The sequence below is a fragment of the Cygnus atratus genome, chromosome 13 (assembly GCF_013377495.2).
Source record: "Cygnus atratus isolate AKBS03 ecotype Queensland, Australia chromosome 13, CAtr_DNAZoo_HiC_assembly, whole genome shotgun sequence".
In the NCBI taxonomy this organism is placed as follows: domain Eukaryota; kingdom Metazoa; phylum Chordata; class Aves; order Anseriformes; family Anatidae; genus Cygnus; species Cygnus atratus.
In genome coordinates, this window is record NC_066374.1 from 12,596,520 (window position 1) to 12,616,682 (window position 20,163).

General features: G+C 43.3%; 1 protein-coding gene across 3 annotated transcripts in view; it reads left to right on the forward strand.

The window, feature by feature from the left end:
• Positions 1–20,163, forward strand: part of DOCK11 (dedicator of cytokinesis 11) — an 82,407-nt gene that overhangs the window by 52,020 nt on the left and 10,224 nt on the right. For 2 of the 3 annotated variants that reach the window (XM_035541347.2, XM_035541348.2), the window contains exons 35-48: positions 1,234–1,345; positions 1,493–1,559; positions 2,048–2,095; positions 2,629–2,771; positions 3,420–3,535; positions 5,324–5,461; positions 10,475–10,657; positions 11,369–11,482; positions 13,195–13,410; positions 13,492–13,549; positions 14,936–15,042; positions 16,013–16,135; positions 17,050–17,163; positions 19,427–19,573. In XM_035541347.2, the coding sequence (XP_035397240.1) occupies positions 1,234–1,345; positions 1,493–1,559; positions 2,048–2,095; positions 2,629–2,771; positions 3,420–3,535; positions 5,324–5,461; positions 10,475–10,657; positions 11,369–11,482; positions 13,195–13,410; positions 13,492–13,549; positions 14,936–15,042; positions 16,013–16,135; positions 17,050–17,163; positions 19,427–19,573 (1,686 nt within the window). Of the gene's footprint in view, positions 1–1,233; positions 1,346–1,492; positions 1,560–2,047; positions 2,096–2,628; positions 2,772–3,419; positions 3,536–5,323; positions 5,462–10,474; positions 10,658–11,368; positions 11,483–13,194; positions 13,411–13,491; positions 13,550–14,935; positions 15,043–16,012; positions 16,136–17,049; positions 17,164–19,426; positions 19,574–20,163 lie in introns of those variants that run through there. The other variant, XR_004777826.2, reaches the window with a different exon arrangement.

A 20,163-nucleotide genomic window follows, 5' to 3' on the forward strand; every position in this document is an offset into this window, starting at 1 on the left:
CTACAAGACCAAGTATAGCCAAACGCCTGAGTATCAAACTGTTCATATTCAGCAGAGCTCAGAGCGTATGCTTCCACCCTGCTGGCAGCAACACCTGGCTGGGTTTGCAGAAAGCATTACGGCTTTCAGCTCAGCTTATCCCCACAGCCAGACACCCTCTTCTGTGTCCTTGAAGGAATATTTTTCAGAGTAGCTGAAAATAGATTCTCTGTCATTAAATGTAATATCCTCAAAGCCCTGTAAAAGTAATGCCATGTGAAGGAGCACAGCTTTAAGGCTGCTGTACTGGGGTAGACATGTTACTTATCGCCTGTTCCCTTGGAGTGAGTTGTGTGCTGACTTGATAGTTTGGCATGGTCAACAGCAAAGTTCTGGCTATAGCACTGCACCTCCGACCCTAATCTGAATGTTTAAATCTGTTTTCTTATGACTCACATCCATAGCCTGTCACAGAATAAACAACAAATATGATCTGTGGGTCAGTCTCCAAACATCTGAGGCACAGCTTTAAGAGAAGCACCCTCCTTAGAGCTTAATTGTATCCATTTGTCAGGGGATACAGCTAGGGCAAGCACTGAGATGGCAAAAAAATGGTAAAATGTTAGGAGTCCAGTCTTTTCCACCACAGAATTCCCGGGCCTTTCCCACAAAGATTGACTCACCAGAAGGATTTCACTTATCTTTGCGTAATTCACCAAATAGGAGGAAAAAAAAGAACACAAAAGCCACTCCCAAAAATCAGGAGGGGAAAAAAGTTTCTTAAGTTGAAAGTTCCTGTTTTTTAATAACTGTCATTTTGATTTGAAGTGTACGTATTTGGCAGAAAGTTAGATTCTTGTTTTAAACCATGAAAGCTAACTAATTATTTTGTTTGATAAAAACTGACTTAAAAAACATGGAACCTAGATGCTGTAGAGAGCAGAAGTGAAAGTAAGACTGCCGTGCGTTTTGCTGGATAAGTCATCATTCTCTGCCCAGACATTTTTTTCTGGGTGAAGACGACTTTGGCTGTGAGCCCAGGATTTCCAGACTGCCCATCCCTGCATGGGCAGCAGCCCCGAAGGTGGAGATGTCTCCAAAGCATGTCACACATGGTGTTGATGGGGTTGCACATGCTGGAGACAGGAAGCATGCTGCTGTATCTGGAATGTGCTGGATTTGTTGTGCCCACGCTCAGGTGCAGCCTAGGCACCCAGAGCCACTGGCCTCCATGTGACATCTGTGTCCTGTTAGATCCGCAGAAGCTCCACGAGGAGCAGTGTGTCACACTGCAGCCGCCTGGATCAGTTTGAGATCCGAACACTCCTGATGTGCTACCTCTACATTGTGAAGATGATTTCTGAAGGTTGGTGGCTCTTGCTTACCGGGGGTGGCGTACTGGAGGGCAGCCAGAAAGACAAAGAGTCCATTACTGGATGTTTGGGTCTGTAAAGTCACTTTTTTATTAAAAAAACAATGACAACAACAAAGTGTAATTTTTTCCCTCTTTCAGATACACTTTTAGCTTACTGGAACAAATTCTCCCCCCAGGAGCTGATCAATGTCCTTGTGCTTCTAGAGTGAGTATTCTGAGGCTACAATTCAAACACTGCACCTTTGTGCTGGCAGCATTGGCACGGAAGAAGAAATGAGTGCAGCTGCCTCTCAGGGTGCACATGGTCCTATGCAGCACTAGAGGTGTCTGGCCAGGGTACAATGAGATGATCTTCCTCCCTCTAAGAAGCAGGTGTCTATGGAGGGAGCAGGGTGAAGTGGCAGTTCCCTGTGTTCAGTGCAGGCTGTGCAGAGGGTGTCCCACCGCCCACAGGGGAGCCTGGCTCACAGCGCAGCACACCCTCCACCCCCTTGGTGGAGCAGGTGGGTGGGAGACACAGGTGCACCACTGGGTTCAGAAACCAAGGGTATGAGGTCTAGTAATGCATAAATATAGACCCCAAACCCTCATGCAACAGACATGGCTGGAGTAGATTTGAAATGTTTTGATCTTTCCTGATCTGCAGGATCTGTAACATACTTTTTTTTTTTCTCTTTCTCTCTTTCTTTCTAGAGTGTGTTTATTTCACTTCAGATATGTGGGGAAGAGAAATATTGCCAGGTACTGTATTCTTCCATCTGGGGCCAGTGTGAGGGGGCCCTCCCCATGCTCCCTGCCACAGCAAAGGCAGGAAGGGAGCGTGCACACCCACGCCAGGCAAACCCAAGCAAGCAGGAAGCCTGTAGGGCCGGGGCTAGGACTCTGCTGAGTGTCACGTAGGGAGCAGAGTCCCCTCCTTTTAGCACCATGCCCCTTTCCTCCCCTCCAGCTCCTGCATGACACCCCCAGCCCCAGGCACTCCTGGATGCCTGTGCAGGTTTGCAATGTCCCCCACAGTCGGCTGCAGGTGAGACACGAGTCACAGCTCCATCTCAGCTCCCTGAGCAGCAGCTTTGCTATCTCATTTGCTCTGAGGCCATCTATCTGTAGCAGGCAGGACCAAGGTAGCCTGGTCAGTCCTGGGATTGTCTGGGATGAGACACTTTAGCTTGTGGGAGGGAGGCCAGATCTCCAGGCAGGGTACCTTGTGTAATCCTGTAGTGGTGTGGCTTCTGCTCCTTGTCCCATCCCACAGCCTTCACTTCCCTTTGCAGGGTGCATGACGCCTGGTTATCCAAGCATGTGGCAGCCGATAGGAAATCCCAGACGATGCCAGTGCTCCGCAGCAGAGCTGGTGGGATGCAGGTGCGGCTCCAGCACCTGGGCAGCTTGGACACATCCTTCACACTCAACCACAGTATGTACAGTGGAGCGAGATGGGATCATGCAGTTTTAGCCTGTTGAAAACTTCATGCAGCCATTTGCTATTTGCTCTTGGTTGCATGGGGATATTCGAACTCTGCAGAATTGCGGTGGTCACCGCTCTCTCCTGCAACATTCCTAGATTTGAAGGGGAGATATCTGAGCCAGCCCCTTAAAAATAACCCCTGGGACTTAGGACTTTTCCCCTTGCCTGTCATGGCTCAGCTTCTTGGCTGGGAGTGAGCGCCGGTGATGCCTTGGGTTGGGTAGTGAAGGGCAGGCAGAAGAGTTGCCCTGGTGTGCAGTTCAGCCCTACACAGAGACCTGGGCTGGGATCTTCTCTAAACCTTTCCATGTGGGTATTTGCCGTTTCCCTTCTGTGGGTGCAACTTGTACACCTCAGTCTGTGTCTGGCTTTAAAGACAGATTAAGGGAAAATACTGACATTGTTTTTTTTGGTTGACATCAGGCTGAGGCATTCTCTAAATGGAGCCAGCAAATTTAGCATCTTGCTATGTGCACCTCATCTCACAAGACCAGGGAAGTGTAAAGGGAGAACCTATCTATATCAGCATTTAAATCTTGTGGGAGCTGAAGTGCTGAATACTGTTTCCTCCTGATTTATTTTTTTTTCTGTCCACAGGTGCAGGCACCTCAGAAGCAGATATTGTGCACCAAGCATTACTGGAGGGCAATATAGCCACTGAAGTGTGCCTGACAGTTCTGGACACCATCTCTTTTTTCACTCAGAGTTTCAAGGTCAGCTTTGAAATCAAAAGTGTTGGAGAAAAGTGTGCTGTGTTTCTGTGTGCTTGTTGCTTTTGGTGACCCATTCTCTTAGAATTACAGATTGTGAAAGGATTTACAAAAGTAAATCATTTGCAGCTTGTTTATTTTCCAAAATACTGAGTGTTCACAGGCTCAACAAGTAATTATGCACTTATGCAATCTCACAATTTCTTCAAAATTGCAAGACCAGAGAAAATTACGTGGATGTTATACCATGATTGTAGGCATTACAAAAATAGAATAAGAGGAAATGTACATCATATAGAAAGTAGGGACCAGAGGAAAGGGAAATGAACATGCTTACAATAGTCACTGTTTTCTGTCATAAATTGCCTAGAAGTGAGACCCAGATTTCTTTGAATTGTAGTACATGGATGTCCCGGGGGCAGAGGCTTTCCACATGTGGTTGCTGGTCCAGATAGGACCAGTGCTGCTGGCAGAAGTTTTGTCCTCCATATAGTGATTCACACTCCTGGCAGTTGTTGCCACCTACATGAATGAAAGCCTTTGTGATGGAGAGAACCCTAGGCTGGCAAGAAAATACTGAAAAACCATTCCAGAAAAGCTCTTCTTGAAGTGTGGTTGGAGGAACTCTGCTCATAGCAATGTGTCTTTCATAATGTCGCAGGAACAACTCTGTATTTCAGAGTAAGCTCAATGAAGACTTCATTTTTAGATGTATTGAACAACATGAAGACAAAGTGTATCCTCTGCTTCTGTTATGGAGCAAAAAGACCATCCTGGTGCATACGTTAAATTACTCCATAATAGCTTGGCAATAGCAGAAGGATTTAGATGCAAGAGTTAAACCTTGCTTGAATTCACAGTTGCCTCTTTTTTAATATAGCTGAACCACAAAACAATGTGATTTTCAAACCACAGGATAGACTGGATTCCCTTCCGCTTTAATGGGCTTCTGCTTTGCTTTTATGGTTGTATGGTGTTACCACACAGAAGTGTGCAGTAAAAATGCTGATGCTGTTCTTATTGACAATATAAATAATTTCAGTCTGAAAGTATGGATCCTAAACTTGCTCTGCTGCAAGATGTGTATAGGATGTCAAAGACAAATCCAAGCCAGACAGAAGGTCGATTGGGCTGACAATCATACAGGGGACTGTTGATCTATTGATATGGAGCGTCTGAATTCCTGCTGGGTGGCCAAAATGTGCCAGGCTTCCTGCCCAGTGGCTGCAAGGATAGCAGAGGCATAGGCAAGATAACTTTGACATGAAACTATATTAATCCTCTCTAGGTAATTCTGTTTTGCCATCTGTCAGGGGAGGGGGGAAAAGGGAGATGGGTTCCCAGAAGGTGCAAGTAGTCGAAACTCTGCAAAAGACGAGGGAAGTGATCTACTGATTTACTACAGCAATAAAACACTTGTTGAGACTCATAAAATGAAATGGAAAAAGAGTGTAACTGTTATGTTGGTAGCAGCCTGTTTTATTTAAAATATCTCTAGACCATTGATGAACGTTGTACAGAACATTGTCCAAAACCTAAAAGAGTTAGGTTTTGGAATTAGTGATGCAATAATAATAAAATGTTTTGTTTTATTCTCTGCTATTAAAATAGCATCTGACCAAACAGTGTAAGTTTGTACTGATTGTCACAGTTTCTGGTTATATTTTTACTAAAGGCTCCGCTCCTTCTCTGGCTTAGGAATTGGTGTGATTAATTATGCAAAATTCTCTCGTTCATTTTCAGCTTCAGGCACAACATTGCTGCAAAGTAAATTCTCTTATTGCTTTCCAGACCCAACTTTTAAGCAACGATGGCCATAATCCACTCATGAAGAAGGTTTTTGATATTCATCTTGCTTTTCTCAAAAATGGGCAGTCAGAAGCAGCTCTTAAGCATGTGTTTGCCTCTCTGAGAGCTTTTATTAGCAAGGTATGTAATGCATAACTCCCAAGGTGCAAGAGAATTTGCATAGGCATGGCAGAATAAAACAATATTTAACTTAAGTTAACTTTAAAAAGTTTAACTCCTGTTAAACTGCCATTTTGTGCAGTTTGAAGATAAGATTTAGAAAATAGCTTCTTAACCAGGGCATGTCTTTAAAACAGTTATTACAACCATTATTATTTGCTGTATACCAGGAAACAAAATGAGAAATCACAAGGAATTCCTTCATAAGCCTGGTTTGCACAACTCCTATTAAGGATTAGTATCCTTTCTACCCAAAGCTGATGCTTCTTGTCTATTTTTTCCCCAAACTGCCAATATTACTAACAGTGCTATTGCTTGAATAGTACTTGCACTGAGGACCCGCTCATCCGCTAGCCTTGAGCTGCATTTTACAGAGGGTAGCACCTGCAGAACCTCTTCCTACACTTTTCTGAGCTATGAGGCTGTTTAATCCCCTGAGCTCATGCAGTGACAAAGCCACAGCTAACCACACAAGAGCAGTGACTGATGCTATTGCTGACATTTCCTTTCATGTGTATCAAAATTTGCCACTTCTCATAAGTACATTTTTGATACCAGATGTACACGCAAACTCCGCTGCTTCCAAGCTGCACAGTTATAATAAATTCAAAATGAATTAAAAGCTCTCAAATCACTTGAATGCAACACTTCATTAATGAGGTAAATTCATATGGCTTGAGATTGCAGCAAGGCAGCGCAGCATGTGATTGATATGCAGAAAAGTATTGTTTCCAAAGGAGGTCTTGCATGAGTCACTGAACAAAGTCTGATGAAAGACAGCGACTGCTAAAACTGTTTTTCAAAGGTGGAAAAAATCTGTACTATGATTGTTTTACTATAACTACACATAGAAGCTAAGAGCTAATATGAGTATGTCTAGGGCTGATTTTTGGTTTGTTCTGACCTTACACGTGAAAAGCAGAAAATGCAGAAGTCTCACTAGCTACCTATCTGGCTCCAGACAGCATGGTTTCCTACATGATGTTTTTTCCATGGGGCTTCTTAAAGGCTGCCAAATTGTCAACTGTCACCAGCAGGAATCACTTAGTTTTTCTACAGGCTCTAATATATGTTTATTGCTTTACCTTTCTCAGTATCTTTCAAGTTTTCTGGTTGATTGTGATCTGCTTATCCTTGAAATACATCCTGCTGTAGATCTACATACATCCCACATGAACATAGTCTCTCTGCACCTCTGTCCCCCTTATTAGCTGAAAGTTTGTATAGATGAAAGTATTGTTTCATACCTATAGCAAATAAGAGACCTTCCTTGCCTCCTTGGCAAATTTTCTGTGTTTGTTTAAATGCAAAGCCAAAGCTGCATACCTGTTCAACTTGATCTCACCATCAGCCTTCAAAACCTGGAGCCCTTCAGGGGTTACACATTCATTGTACGAAATGCTGATTGCAGCAACAAAGGCTGCATTCCAGGCAGCTGCAAGGACAGGCATTCGGGTGGTTTTCTTGGATTTCTGCCATCCTGAATCCACACTGAATTTGGCATTATGGGTCTTTGGAAATTTGAAAAATTGCTTTCAGTTAATTTCTCACGTTTCCCCTATGACAGGACATGGTGTTGCTTCTGTAAAAGCAAGATATGAGCCCAGCAGATGGTATCTATAAGGAAGTGATTTCTTTGCCAACTCCTTAACCACATGGGTCCCAAACTTCCTTTTAAGTCCTCTGAAAGACTTTTCTAAGATCCGAAGCAACAATAAAATAGATGGGGCATCACTGCGTTTCACGACAAGTGCAAAGATGGCATGTTTTTCTGCAAGTTTGTTTTGAAATATGAAAGTTGAGCTGTTTTGTTTTGAGTTGCGTATCATTGCTAGCTATAAAATAGTGTTAATTTCAAGAACACCAAAAGTGAATTATACCTCTGACACAGCTAGTAGAGACCGTTTGTCAGTTTTATGGCCTTCTGCAGCTGATAATTAAAATGAAAAGGCCCCCCCTTTTATGTAGTGTCACAGCAAATGGTTGTTGGAGGGAAAACCTCCTGAGAGTTATTTCACTTCCCAAAATCTGTCTTAAAAGTACCCTTATTTCTTCATTAAACCCGGTTATTTCATAGGCAAGAGATTCAGAATAGAAATGTTGCAAGAAAGCCAAGAACAAAGGAGGTTTATAATTGTTTGCATGTTTGGTTTTGGGTTTAAAATGAATGCTGCTTGCATGCATGTGTGCCGGGAATTTGGAAAGGGAGATTTGTCTGCTTTACTGGCTGGGAAGAAGCAATAATAGCTAGAATATTCCTGTTTAATATCCCAGGTTTTCTTAAAATCTAAATCTCTTTTCAGAGCATCAGATAGATGAATACGTATGTGTATGCTTGGGAGTGATCTTTAAATTAAGGGTTACGAAGGAAAAGATGCACAAAGTAGAGGGCTGAGATAATTTGCCTGCATTAAAGAGACAAGTGGATGTGAGAGTGATGGGAACCCCGTGTAGCTGCCAGCTCCATGCCTCTCTGTCCCTTGGTGCATTCATACCATCAGGGCCTGTTAGAGGCATCACCATTCCCAGGCCCTGGAGTACGAAGGCAGCAGAGCTTTGCTCCTTTCCTGCAACAGCTGATTGCATCTGACCATGTCAAGCCTTGCTTTCCTTCCCCATTAGTGCAATTTCACAGCATCAGGCTGTGATTTGTCCAAACTGATGCCCACAACTTTGAAAGGCAGGAAGGCGCATAAAGCTTTCTGCCCTGCTTTACTGTGCCAAGGCTGGTCTGGAGCCTCTCGCTGTGCTGACTCCTGCTTCAGCCCTTCATATTAGGACTGGACCAGAAACATACTCCTCCAGAGCACATGGGGTCATGGCCACGTACAGTGTTTCCCAGCACTTCCCAGCTTGTGTTCTTCTGCCAGCTGGAGAACCGCAGTCAGCACCTGGTCCAAGCTGCAGCAGGCATAAACCCTTGGGTCTGCAGCCCTGGCACCACATGTGATTGCATCTGCTTGGGATAGGTCTCCAGGAGGGAGGTGCTCAGGGATGCAGGTTGGCTATGAACAGGCCACAGCTTTTCCTCCTGGAGCTGGTGCACAGTGGAGAGGAATACTCAGGGAGAGATTTGGGGCTTGTTGCCCAGCAGATTTTCAGGCAAAGTTTTCTCCCTAGCACTGAGTTGGAAATGTTCACTAAATCTCTTCAGGCAAGCAGTGATGCATGCAGAGAGCCAGTGCCAGACATATTTTCTTGGGTGCCCCTGTGCTGCCCATGCATGCCCAATCTCACATCACTGTGGCCATCTCTGTGCTAATCCCAATTACTAGTGTGATCCTATCTCACTATGGGAGGATTGCATTACAACAGGCAGCAGTTACTTAATAGCTCCTTTCCCAAGTGCACACGTGACCCTCTTGGCCCTGTTTTACTATGATACTTATTTGCTTCTTTTCTCCCTTTTTTTTTTCCTGAAAATACTGCAAGAGGCAGAGAACATCAAATAGTTGGGCAGTATTTTCATGCTGCCTTGTAACCTATGTGGCTCAGTGTAATCTCTATGATTTAGTCGTCCTAGATGCAGCTCCTAGATTCCTGTTTTAAAACCTGTCCACCAGCATGCCATGGTGGTGGCCACAGCAGTACCTACGAGCTTTTCTGAATCATATATATTTAATGCAAGGAATAGAGGGCCAAGGTAATATCTCCAGGCTCTGACTTGGAGGATGTGAGTGAATACTCTGACAGCGTTTACTGTCATCTCCCTTGGGGAGGTGGTAGGACAGAGAGAAGTGACTCACAGACCATGCCCCCTCAGTACCACTGTGTCTTGAATGAACTGAGCAAATCCTCTCCCCCGAATAGACAGAAAACATGGTTACCTCTTCTTGCCAGGAAGTTCCCTAGGGCTTGGTCCCTGGCAGAGGGAGCAAAGTGCTGCTGTATGATGCCTGAACAGCCTCCGCTCGCCCCAGGACGCACCCCTCTCCAGCCAAGTCCCTGTGGTGGCTGTGGAGGCGGCTGCGTGCCAGCACAAAACCTTGCCTTGTTCTGCTACTCTGCACCCAGCCCACTGTGGTGGGGGTGGAAGGAAGCAGCGTGCAGTCCCACCTCACAGCCAGCCACCGCTCTGACCAAGGACGGATGGATGCGTGCTGGCATCCCTGCGCCGGCAAGCCCTGCATGGAGGCTGCTGCCAATCGGGGCAATGCACTGCTGCAGCTGTCTACTTTTCAGGCATGGCTGAGCTCACCCCCGCAGACATGCACTGAAATAGGTGTTTGCTAAGGTGACAGACGTGCTGTGGCAGTGCAGGCTGCTGCTCTTCCCTTTCTGCTTTTCTTCACCCTGCTGCAAATACCCAAGCCCTGTTTCTAACCGAACTAGCTCATGCTGTGGTTTGGCTTGGTCCTGCTGCTTCCTGGGGCTGGCTCAGTTTGCGGGGTCACTGTGTATTTTAGGCACTCTGGGACAAGCGTGTCCCTTACTTGCTTTCCTGAATTTCTGAGGGCAGTCATGACTTCAGGCATTTTTTCTGGGACTTGTAGAAGTAGCTGTGCAAGCATCGCAGGTCATGTTTCCCAGCAGGGTTGGACTTGTGGGCAAGGTCCAGCAGATTTTCTGATATCTCACACAGCAGCCTGTGGTGGGAATGTCCGTGGGACCTCCTGTCTCTGCCCTGCTGCCTGTGTTTATGGCTTTTGCAAAAGCATGAGACAGAATTCTCTCTGTCCGATATGATGAGAATTTGCACTAAACCAAAAATTGTTGGGGGTGGGGATAGATGGACATACACAAGCACATCCCCAAAAAGTGTGACAGTTAAGGTCACGTTGCTTTAGGAAATGTGGTTAAAAATAGATCCTGATTTCATTCCCACAAATACTTTTGAGCATGAAACTTTGGCAGAAGTTTTATTTAGGCCGTCCAGGCTGGAGCCCACTGTGTTGCTCCATGCCCCTGCTCATCTGAGCTCTGTAGGCAATATTTTGTGGAGTATATTCTAATATTTGCATACCTTTTGTGAAGTTTCCCTCAGCGTTTTTCAAGGGAAGGGTGAACATGTGCGCTGCCCTCTGCTATGAGATTCTGAAGTGTTGCACTTCGAAGGTGGCCTCCACAAGGAATGAAGCCTCCGCTCTTCTGTATCTGCTGATGAGAAATAACTTTGAGTTCACCAAAAGAAGAACATTCCTGAGAACACATCTTCAGGTCAGTTACTGGGGAAAAGGGAGGGATTGGGACACCTCAGATTTAACGAACAGATATATCGATATAGCTATGTTACCACATGTCTGCAGAGGAACTTGTCGTGTATTTCAAAAAAGAGCAAATCTTGCCAATCTTTTATATGGACAAAATGCCTCTTGATTTCCAGGCTTTACCTAATCCCTGTTTTCAGTGATTGGCTTAGCGCCCATTGGGTGAAATACGCTGCCATCAAGCACTCCAAGTTGTTGATTTTTTGGAATTGCAACTACAAGACACATCTCTGCCTCAGGTGCTGGCTGGGATGGGGTGCGAGGTATGGCAAGAAGAGCCACCTTTAGGGCAGGAGGAGAGATTTTTCTGGAGCTGCTTTTGAAGCGTTGCTTTTTTAAAGCAAATCTATATACCTAGAGGGGCAGATGAACACACTCTGGGTTGTAATAAGTCAGGTAAGAAGGTAACCAATGTACTCATTTCTGCGTCAGGATTTGTGTTATGATTGTTATCTTGTTAATTCTGTGAATTTGCCATTCAGCAAAGCAGCTTGGTCCTCTGGGGACTGTTTGTCCATGGGAGATCAGACAGTAAAGCCACAACAACCATTGCTTACACTGTGGGAAAGACATGTTTTTGTATAAGCTTTTTATGTAACTATGACAATAAAACTTTTCTGTTAGGGCTTGTTTAAAGAAAGCCCCTATGCTGTCCCAACAGATAATAATTGCAGTGAGCCAGTTAATAGCAGATGTGGCACTCAGCGGTGGGACGAGGTTTCAGGACTCCTTGCTCATCATTAACAACTTTGCAAACAGTGACAGGCCTATGAAGGTAGGTTGGAGAAAATAAATCACAGTATGTGCTATCAGCCATTAATGCAAGATGGGATATGTATGCACTCAAGGAAAGTGCATACTCATGTTTAAGGGTAAGCCTAATTATTCTAACTATGATTTATAAGCACACTCTGTCCTGGTTGCTCAGTAAACAAGAATTATAGCAACAGCAGTAGGGCCAGCTGTACCATGCGTCATGTTCCACTGTGATGCCTAACGGCAAGAGGAGAGAGCACAGTAATTCAGGTTACACTTCGCATAGGGTGCTCCTTTCAAGGGCTTCCAAAGAGCTTTCTAAGAACATCCAGCTTGGAGAGGAATGACAAGGGAGGGCCTGTTGCCTAAAGGAAATAATTAGCAGGAATTAAAATTAATTAATTGATAGTCAGTAATATTATGAAAGTCCTCTTTTGTAAAGATTAATGGTTTTATTTCTTTGGAAAGTAACAGTCTCTCTTTGCACTAGAATGAACAGCTTCTACCTAACCTATTGAACAATATATCATCACTACAACTTGCTTCATTGTGCATGGTGTAGCTGCCAGTGTAGGACTGAGAAAAATGGAAAAGAAGACTTATATAATTCTATGACCATCGTATGACCTAAAGGTGGAATGGGAACCTCAGTTGGGTGTTGAATTTTGATATGGCAAAGTTATAGTTAGGATATACCTGACAAAAACTTCAGCTCTCTTCTGCACACATATATTTATAGGGTTTTCACTGATCTAAATTTTGCTGGTCTCATCATGAGACCATCATTATATCTAGACAGATTTCTGACAAGAAAATCTGACAAGACAGATTTCCCAGTACATGAGAGATTCTATTATGGTGGAGAGAATGCCATGCACAGGTCCAGACATAGCACAAGGAGAGAGAAATGAACCAGGCTCAATACAGAAAAGAGAAGGATGAGGAGGCATCTAACTGTTACTTTCTACTACCAAAAAGGGAGGTTATAGAGATGAGGAAGTCAGGCCCTTCTCAAAGGGGCAGGATGAGAGGCAATGAACACAAGTTGCTACAAGGGAAATTCCAACTTTACATAAAGAAAAAATTGTTTTCCAAGATAGTGGGGCAGGGGCCAGAAGAGAGGTCAGATTTCTGTCCTTGGAGATTATCAAAACTTGGCTGGACAAGCCTTGCTCTAACTCAGTGCTGATCCTGTTCAGAGCAGACAATCAGACTTGAACCTGTGTTTTTTTCTCTAATACATTCCAGTGGTGGGAAGCTCTACAAATGCCTTTGGTGCTTTAGGAATTATAGAGTGAGCACATCAGATACTAACAAGCCAGATGTTGATTGAAGAGAAGAATGCTTCAGGAGTGGTTTACGGTTCCATTCTGTGGCATTCACGTGCAAGGAGCACCTCTGTCTCGCCCTCACACCCGCTCCTCAGGATGCAGAAGTACCTGCTGCACTTCAGCACAGGAATAGCTAGCCTGATATCCTGTGCACAACCAGGAGAGATTGGCCCTGTGCATGCTCAGATTGAAATATCTCTAATTGAATATGAAATATTGTTTACTTTATAAACTGTGAGTTCAGTAGGTAAAAGCTACAGTCAGTGCTATCCCCTATACTTTGCTTTTTCAGACTGACAGCAAGTGGAGTTTTGGCTTAAAGGGTACCAACGGTCTTTGACAAAGCCTAGAACACCTTTTGTTTCTGTGTTTGCTTCTAATTAAATTTGTTTTGTATCAGGCAACTGCTTTTCCTTCTGAAGTCAAAGATCTGACAAAGAGAATCCGTACAGTACTTATGGCTACTGCCCAAATGAAAGAACATGAAAAGGATCCAGAAATGTTGATAGATCTACAGTACAGTTTAGCTAAATCTTACGCAAGCACCCCAGAGCTCCGGAAAACATGGCTGGACAGTATGGCAAAGATACATGTGAAAAATGGAGACTTTTCAGAGGTAATTTACATAATTAAAAACAATGTGCCTAACAAGACAGATGTACAGATGACATTTTAATTTTTCCTTTGTACTTTGCAGGCAGCCATGTGTTATGTTCATGTAGCAGCCCTTGTTGCAGAGTTTCTGCACAGGAAAAGTAAGTGTTTACTGTTTAAGAGGCACAAGACAATGCAGTGGTGAATGATGATTTGGTAAATTATTATTTATTGATCTCTTCTGAACATGCTAAAAAGGAAAAAAATGCACTGTGACATGATGAAGGTAGAAGAAGGTGAGTATTTTTAAAGAAAGTAATCTAAGTGTTCAAACACAGGCATCTACTAGGCTGGCCAGGTCTTCTTAGACAGTCATGTTGGCACCTTGCTGAGAAAAATAAGAACTGATACATCATGTCTCAGTTTAAATGTTCAGATGTATTTCACATTAGGAAATGTGCTCACAGGGGAAGCCCATTTTACAAACGGGCTGTATGTATGTTCATCAGAAGTATCGATATAGGCAATACAGAAAACTATATAGAAGCAAACAGTCAAAATTCAGTCAAAAAATGAGGCTATAGCCTAACTATACAAATACATAAAGAGCAACTGGAAAAAAGAGAGTGGTGTGGTTTAATGCAAAACAGGACAAACTTGTGTATTCTCAAGTAAAAGCATAACATTTTGCAGGTTTTCTTGTAAAAATTTATTTCACAGTTGATATATTGACCCCATTTGTCATTTCCATGTAAGGGAGTATTGTTGAAAGAGACTTAACTTTCTACTACTTTTAAAAGTTAAAGCCGCACAGAAGTTGACTGTGCGCACTGCCTTGGCTGGAAAGGTCTCTTAGTGCTTTGCTCAGGGGGCTTGAAGACCCTCCAAATTCTGTGTGTTGGCTAAATGGAAAAAATCAGGACATGTTTTTTTGATATGTATATAAACTTCATATGGCTGCAGAGGGGAGAACATTGAAAGCTGAACCTTCTTTATTTGTACCCTGGAGGCTGCTGTCTACAACCAGTGGTAAAAAAGAAGAGGACCAAGTCTGAAGGAATATCAAGTGATATACCTTGTGTTTTCTCTGTCAGTGACACTGTTTACATATACGTAGGCTGGAAACAGTTCAATACAGGCTGAACTACAAAGCTTCAGGGTGCATAACTATGGTTTCTGCTAGGAGTATACTGCCCTGTTCACTTCCTATCCTGCTCTCCAGCATCCAGCGGTAGCTTTCTCCTTGCAACTTCTTTGCAAAAATATACCCTGGTCTGTCCTAATGGGTTGGTCAAAGGTGACTTCCAGATAGTACACTGGAAGATCTGTTGTTGATGTTAGTCACATACTAGGAATGACTCCTTTGGCAAATGGCTGGGGAGATTCTTATGTGTTCAATCCCGTGACAGCAAATCAGTAGCAAAAATGGGAGTCGGGTCCCCTGCTGCCTGTAGGACTTTGCTATCAACTGGACTTCTTTGGCCATTGAAGCACGATGCATTTGAGAAAAGTTATTCTGTGAATTCATTTGCTTTTGTCTGCTACAGAACTCTTCCCCAGTGGATGCACTGCCTTCAGGAAAATCACTCCCAATATTGATGAAGAAGGTGCAATGAAAGAAGATGGTGGGATGATGGATGTACATTACAGTGAGGTGAGGTCCTGTAGTATAGAATATGGAAAATTTGATAACCTAATAGGATTTAGTGTTAGACTGTGCTCATGTGAGCTTTAGCAAATTGTAGTTGTGCACTGTCATCTGTAAGGAAGGCTGTTCCATGGCAATTTCCCAAGAGAACTCTTCGTTGACAGATGTTATGTGTACAATTCAGATAGGTAAATCTGGTGCAAGTTCTTGGTTCCTTTGAAAGGCTTTTCTAGTTCTGAGAGTGAAAAAGCTACACCGCAAACTTTGTCTGCCACGTTATGCAAATGCTAACCCTTGCCAGCATAGGACAGCGCAGCTTGATATTTTTGAGGCACAGAATGTAAGTCAAGCTCTGCCGAGCAAGAGGTCCATTTAGATTTCCCTTGAGTTTGGGCTGTGCTGCAGGACACCATGGTAACAGAACAATCTAGAGACCATAGCAGGGCACTGGGGAAACAGAAAGATCCTCCCGTAAGTTACAGAGAGTCACGATTACTTCTGCTCCATCCATGTGCAACTGGGTGGGCCACGTGCGTGAGTGAGGTGGCCCTGCAGCCTTGCTGCTTGACTGTCCATTCATCAAGACTAGGCTTGGGGATCCTTAGCAGTACATCCCATTGCTATTGCATGCATGTTCCTTGAACATGCATGTTCCTCTTTGTTATGTACCTCTTTCTTCCAGAACTTTCATTTCCATATCCTCCCAAAGTTTTGGCATTCTCTTAGGGAGGTAGCTAAATAACCAAGGCATACTTGCTGGCTACTGTGCTGACTGATGAGTTACTAAGAATTAAACTTTTAAAAATTAACTTTTTTTCCCCTTCACAGTTTAGAATACTTTTGGAAAGGCCAGGAACACGAAGTGTTTGAACTTACGTAACTGTGGCCACTTATACTGGGACCTATTAAAGTATCTGTAGCTCAAATGGTTTATCTTCTCTTTGACTTAACAACACGCATTTGGTTGCTCTTGCAGGAGGTCCTAGTGGAGCTGCTGGAGCAATGTATAGATGGTCTGTGGAAAGCAGAGCGTTACGAAACAATTTCTGAAGTTTCCAAACTGATCATTCCTATTTATGAAAAACGGCGTGAATTTGAGGTACTCATTTTGAAGTAGTTTGTATGTATCAGGTAATTTCATAGGTTGCTAAGGAAAAAGCAAGACACTTCTATTTCTCACATTCTGAGTTAATGGATTGGAGTCTGTAAAGCACACATTTTGCTTCATTGCTGGTCATTAAACAAATGAATGAAAGCAGTGGTATGGAGCGTAATTATTAAAGTTAAAGCATTCCTAGATGTGGAAGACCATTACTAGTGAATAATGCCCATCTTCCTTTCCCTAAAATAAAGCTGTCATTCCCATATGCTCATCAAAGCCATAGATTCTTTTTGTCCTTTAGTACGTAGAGACTTGAGTGTTTTAAGGGTTAAGAAAAGCGTGAACTGTTCAAAGAGAGGACTGGATCCTCAAGTAATTCAGTGGCTAGCAGAGAGGAAGGAAGGAAGCTGTCACTGTCTTGCTACTCCCCAACACCTGCATTGATCTGTGCTCCAGCGAGGCTCAAATGCTGATCAGTGCTCCCCTTTCCCTTCCTCTCCCGTGATCCCCTCCATGTCAGGAAAGCATCCAGCTACATAAATAAAGCTATGAGAAGTCTTGATCTATTGTTTTCAACATAAAGCTGTTTTTAATCAGAAAAGAATTTCTGAGTAAAATACTGCAAGCTGGGCTACCCTTAAAGCTTAGTCAGTGAACATGCTGAGACTGTAGGCTGTCTTGTCTCGAAAGACAGTGGTTTTATTGCATTCCACTGTACCTTTCAGACCTGAAGCCAAGAATGTACTTGAGACTGAGGTTTTTTGAAAGAAACTACGTGAACTCAACCTCTTTAGAAATTCTAATTTGCATTCTCCAATGGATTGTGATCAAATACTCAGTAGCTTCCAGTGTTAGCTAGAATTTCCTGCTTGTGTAATTCTGCTTTAATGATGTCAAGATTTGTTTTTCAGAAACTTACTCAACTATACAGAACGCTTCATGGAGCATATGCTAAGATATTGGAAGTGATGCACACAAGGAAGAGGCTTCTTGGAACTTTTTTCAGAGTGGCCTTTTATGGACAAGTAAGTATATACACAGGCTTGCCAGCTACTGCTCACCTGGCATCCAGACCCATAAAGCTGCTGCTTGGTCAGGTCTTAAGCTGAAAAACCTACTCGCTCCTCTGGTGCTCCACTAGTTTGTTGTCTCTTTGTGAGTGTTTTGGTATTGCACCCTTGAGGTGAATGTTTGTATCTCTCTCTAGGAGCACTTGATTTATTATAAATTTTGTTTCTGCTGATGGGATTTTCAGAAAGCAACTCAGCAGTAAGAAAATTACTTAGTGGGTTCAGAAAACGTTTTTTTTTAAATTATAGTAGTTATAAGTTACACAAACGCAATTTAGCGTGTATAGTATATAAGCAGTAATAGTATTCAACCATAGATTATAAACAGTAACAGATATTTTCTTTTGCAGACAATTGCAGCTCCCATCTAAATATTAGCAAAGTAAAAGGTTACCTTAGAAGCAGGAGGCAAAATATGTATCAGAGTTGGTTTCATACTTTTAGGGATAGGTAATATTTTTCATTAGCTGAGGTAGTTGGAAAAATGGAGGTCTGGGGCTCAGTCCCAAAGAGTGTGATCTTACCATATCTGATGCAGTCTTCTGAACCCGAAAGTAGTTGCATGTGTTTTTCTTCCACCTATAGCAGTTAATCAAGTAAAGTGTGTTACTTCTCATCTCCCTTGCATCTCTGGACTATCTTCTTCTGCTTATGGACCCATAACCCCAAGGGAAATGCAGATTCCCTCTTTAGAAAATGCTATGTAAATGATATTAGCCCTGCCTTTCCTGGTTCCTTCTTTTAGAAGATGTGATGAATACCCCTGAAACCATCATGGGTTTGTACCTTTGAACACCACTGTCATTTCACGAACAACATATCTTTATTGAGAGGAGCTCTGAGGAGAAGGACCTGGGAGTGTTGGTTGATGAGAAGCTCAACATGAGCCAGCAGGGTGCACTTGTAGCCCAGAAGGACAACCATATCCAGGGCTGTATCAAAAGGAGAGTGGCCAGCAGGTTGAGGAAGGCGATTCTCCCTCTCTGCACTGCTCTCGTGGGACCCCACATGGAGTTCTGCATTCAGGTCTGGGGCCCCCGGCACAAGGAGGGCATGGACATATTAGAATGAGCCTAGAGAAGGGCCTCAAAGATTATCAAAGGGCTGGAGCCCCTCTCCTGTGGAGATGGACTGAGGGAGCTGGGGATGTTCAGCCTGGAGAAAGGAAGGCTCCAGGGAGACGTTACAGCAGCCCTCTGGTACCTAAAGGGGGGCTACAGAAAGTCTGGGAAGGGACTCTCTGTCATGGCATTCTAATTTCATGGGTTGGAATTAGATGATCCCTAAGGTCTCTTCCAGCCCAAGCCATTCTATGATCAGTGACTTTTGCTGCAGCAAACATTTTGTCCTCATCTTCATACTTCATACTTTGGGTATGTAAAAAGTTCGTAAGGTTAGCAACAGATAAAAGGAAACAACTGCTAGTTTGGTTTTCTAGAATCTAGAAATAACTGGATCAACCCCTAAAACTAAGCAACGTAACATCCTGACAAACAATACTTGATCCAGTTTTGCACTTTAAAGCTTTGTCAGCTTTATATGTCAGCTACATAAAGATAGTTTTAATAATGTCACAATTTCTGATTGGAGCAACTTGCCAAAGCATGAAGCTTTCATGCTGTTTCCATTACAGGGAGAACTGGTAACACAGGCACAACCTTTGGTGCAATTTTGTTTCTGTTTACAACAAAAACACTGAGTTCCACTTCCCTGAATACAAGAAGAATCAAAACAGTGGAAGCACGTTTCTTTATTTATTGCTTGAAGTTCCCGTTGGCTTACACAAAATCCTTTTCTTTAGACTTTTCACATGGCTCTGCTTTCAGGGCTCGGCAAATTTGTCTTTCTACTCCTTCTCTATCCCTGGTTTTGGTGTTTTTTTCTCCTAGTTGCCTCTTTCCAACCTTCCTAAAAGACAACCTCTGACCAAATCCCTCTTCCACATTGTTTAGATTTCTCATTAGTCATACTAACGCCTTTGTGTTTAGCAATGACGTGCTCGTATTTGCTGAGGAATTTAAAAATTTATTTGCACAATTTTTGAAGGAGTCTTAAACAGACCACATTGCAAGATTTAGTGCAAGCCATAGTCTTCTAAACCTTCTTCACCTTCTGAAATGTTAGTAGAAAGTTGCTTTCAAAGTAGCAAATCTGAAATAATGTTTTCTAAGCGAAGAAACTCATCCGTTCCTCATGACTTGTTTATGATTACTACTAGACATTCTTTGAAGAAGAAGATGGAAAGGAATATATCTATAAAGAGCCCAAGCTGACAGGCCTATCAGAGATCTCCCTCAGACTTCTTAAACTTTATGGAGAAAAGTTTGGGTCGGAAACTGTAAAAATTATCCAGGATTCCAACAAGGTAAATTTAAAATGCATGATCAAGCTAACAAAATGCAGTGAACGTCAGGGCCACATAGTAGAGAGTGCACTGATGAGTGCACTGACAAAAATATCAATTGTATTCTACTAATACTGGTCAGGGCCTGGGACTACACTGCTCTAAGCACTGTGCAAATGCAGCACAGAAGAATGAGCTTTGCTCTGTGGACCTGACAGATGGGAGATGACGGAGCATCCCTTCCTTCTGCCAGTAGAAAGGGAGGAGCAAGCCCTGTCTTCTGCCCTTTTACAGGCACCCTGCTTGCAATTGCCCCTCCCATTCCTATGCTCCCACGTGGACAAGGTGCATAGCTTGGCAGTGTGGTGCTGATCTGTCTTCCAGGTGGAAATAAATGAATTGGGAATTATGAATGGGAAATGGCAATTTACATCTCTCTCAGCCCTGTTTCTAAAAGGTGTTGGGAACCAGCACAGAGGAGCAGATGATTGGAAGGAGAATTACTTGTCATTGCTCTGACACTCCAAATCTAAGAGAAAATCTTTTGTGGCCTCAGTCATAGCTTCCTTTCCCTATAGAGTATCTATTTATGCTCACTGCAAGGGCTGTGC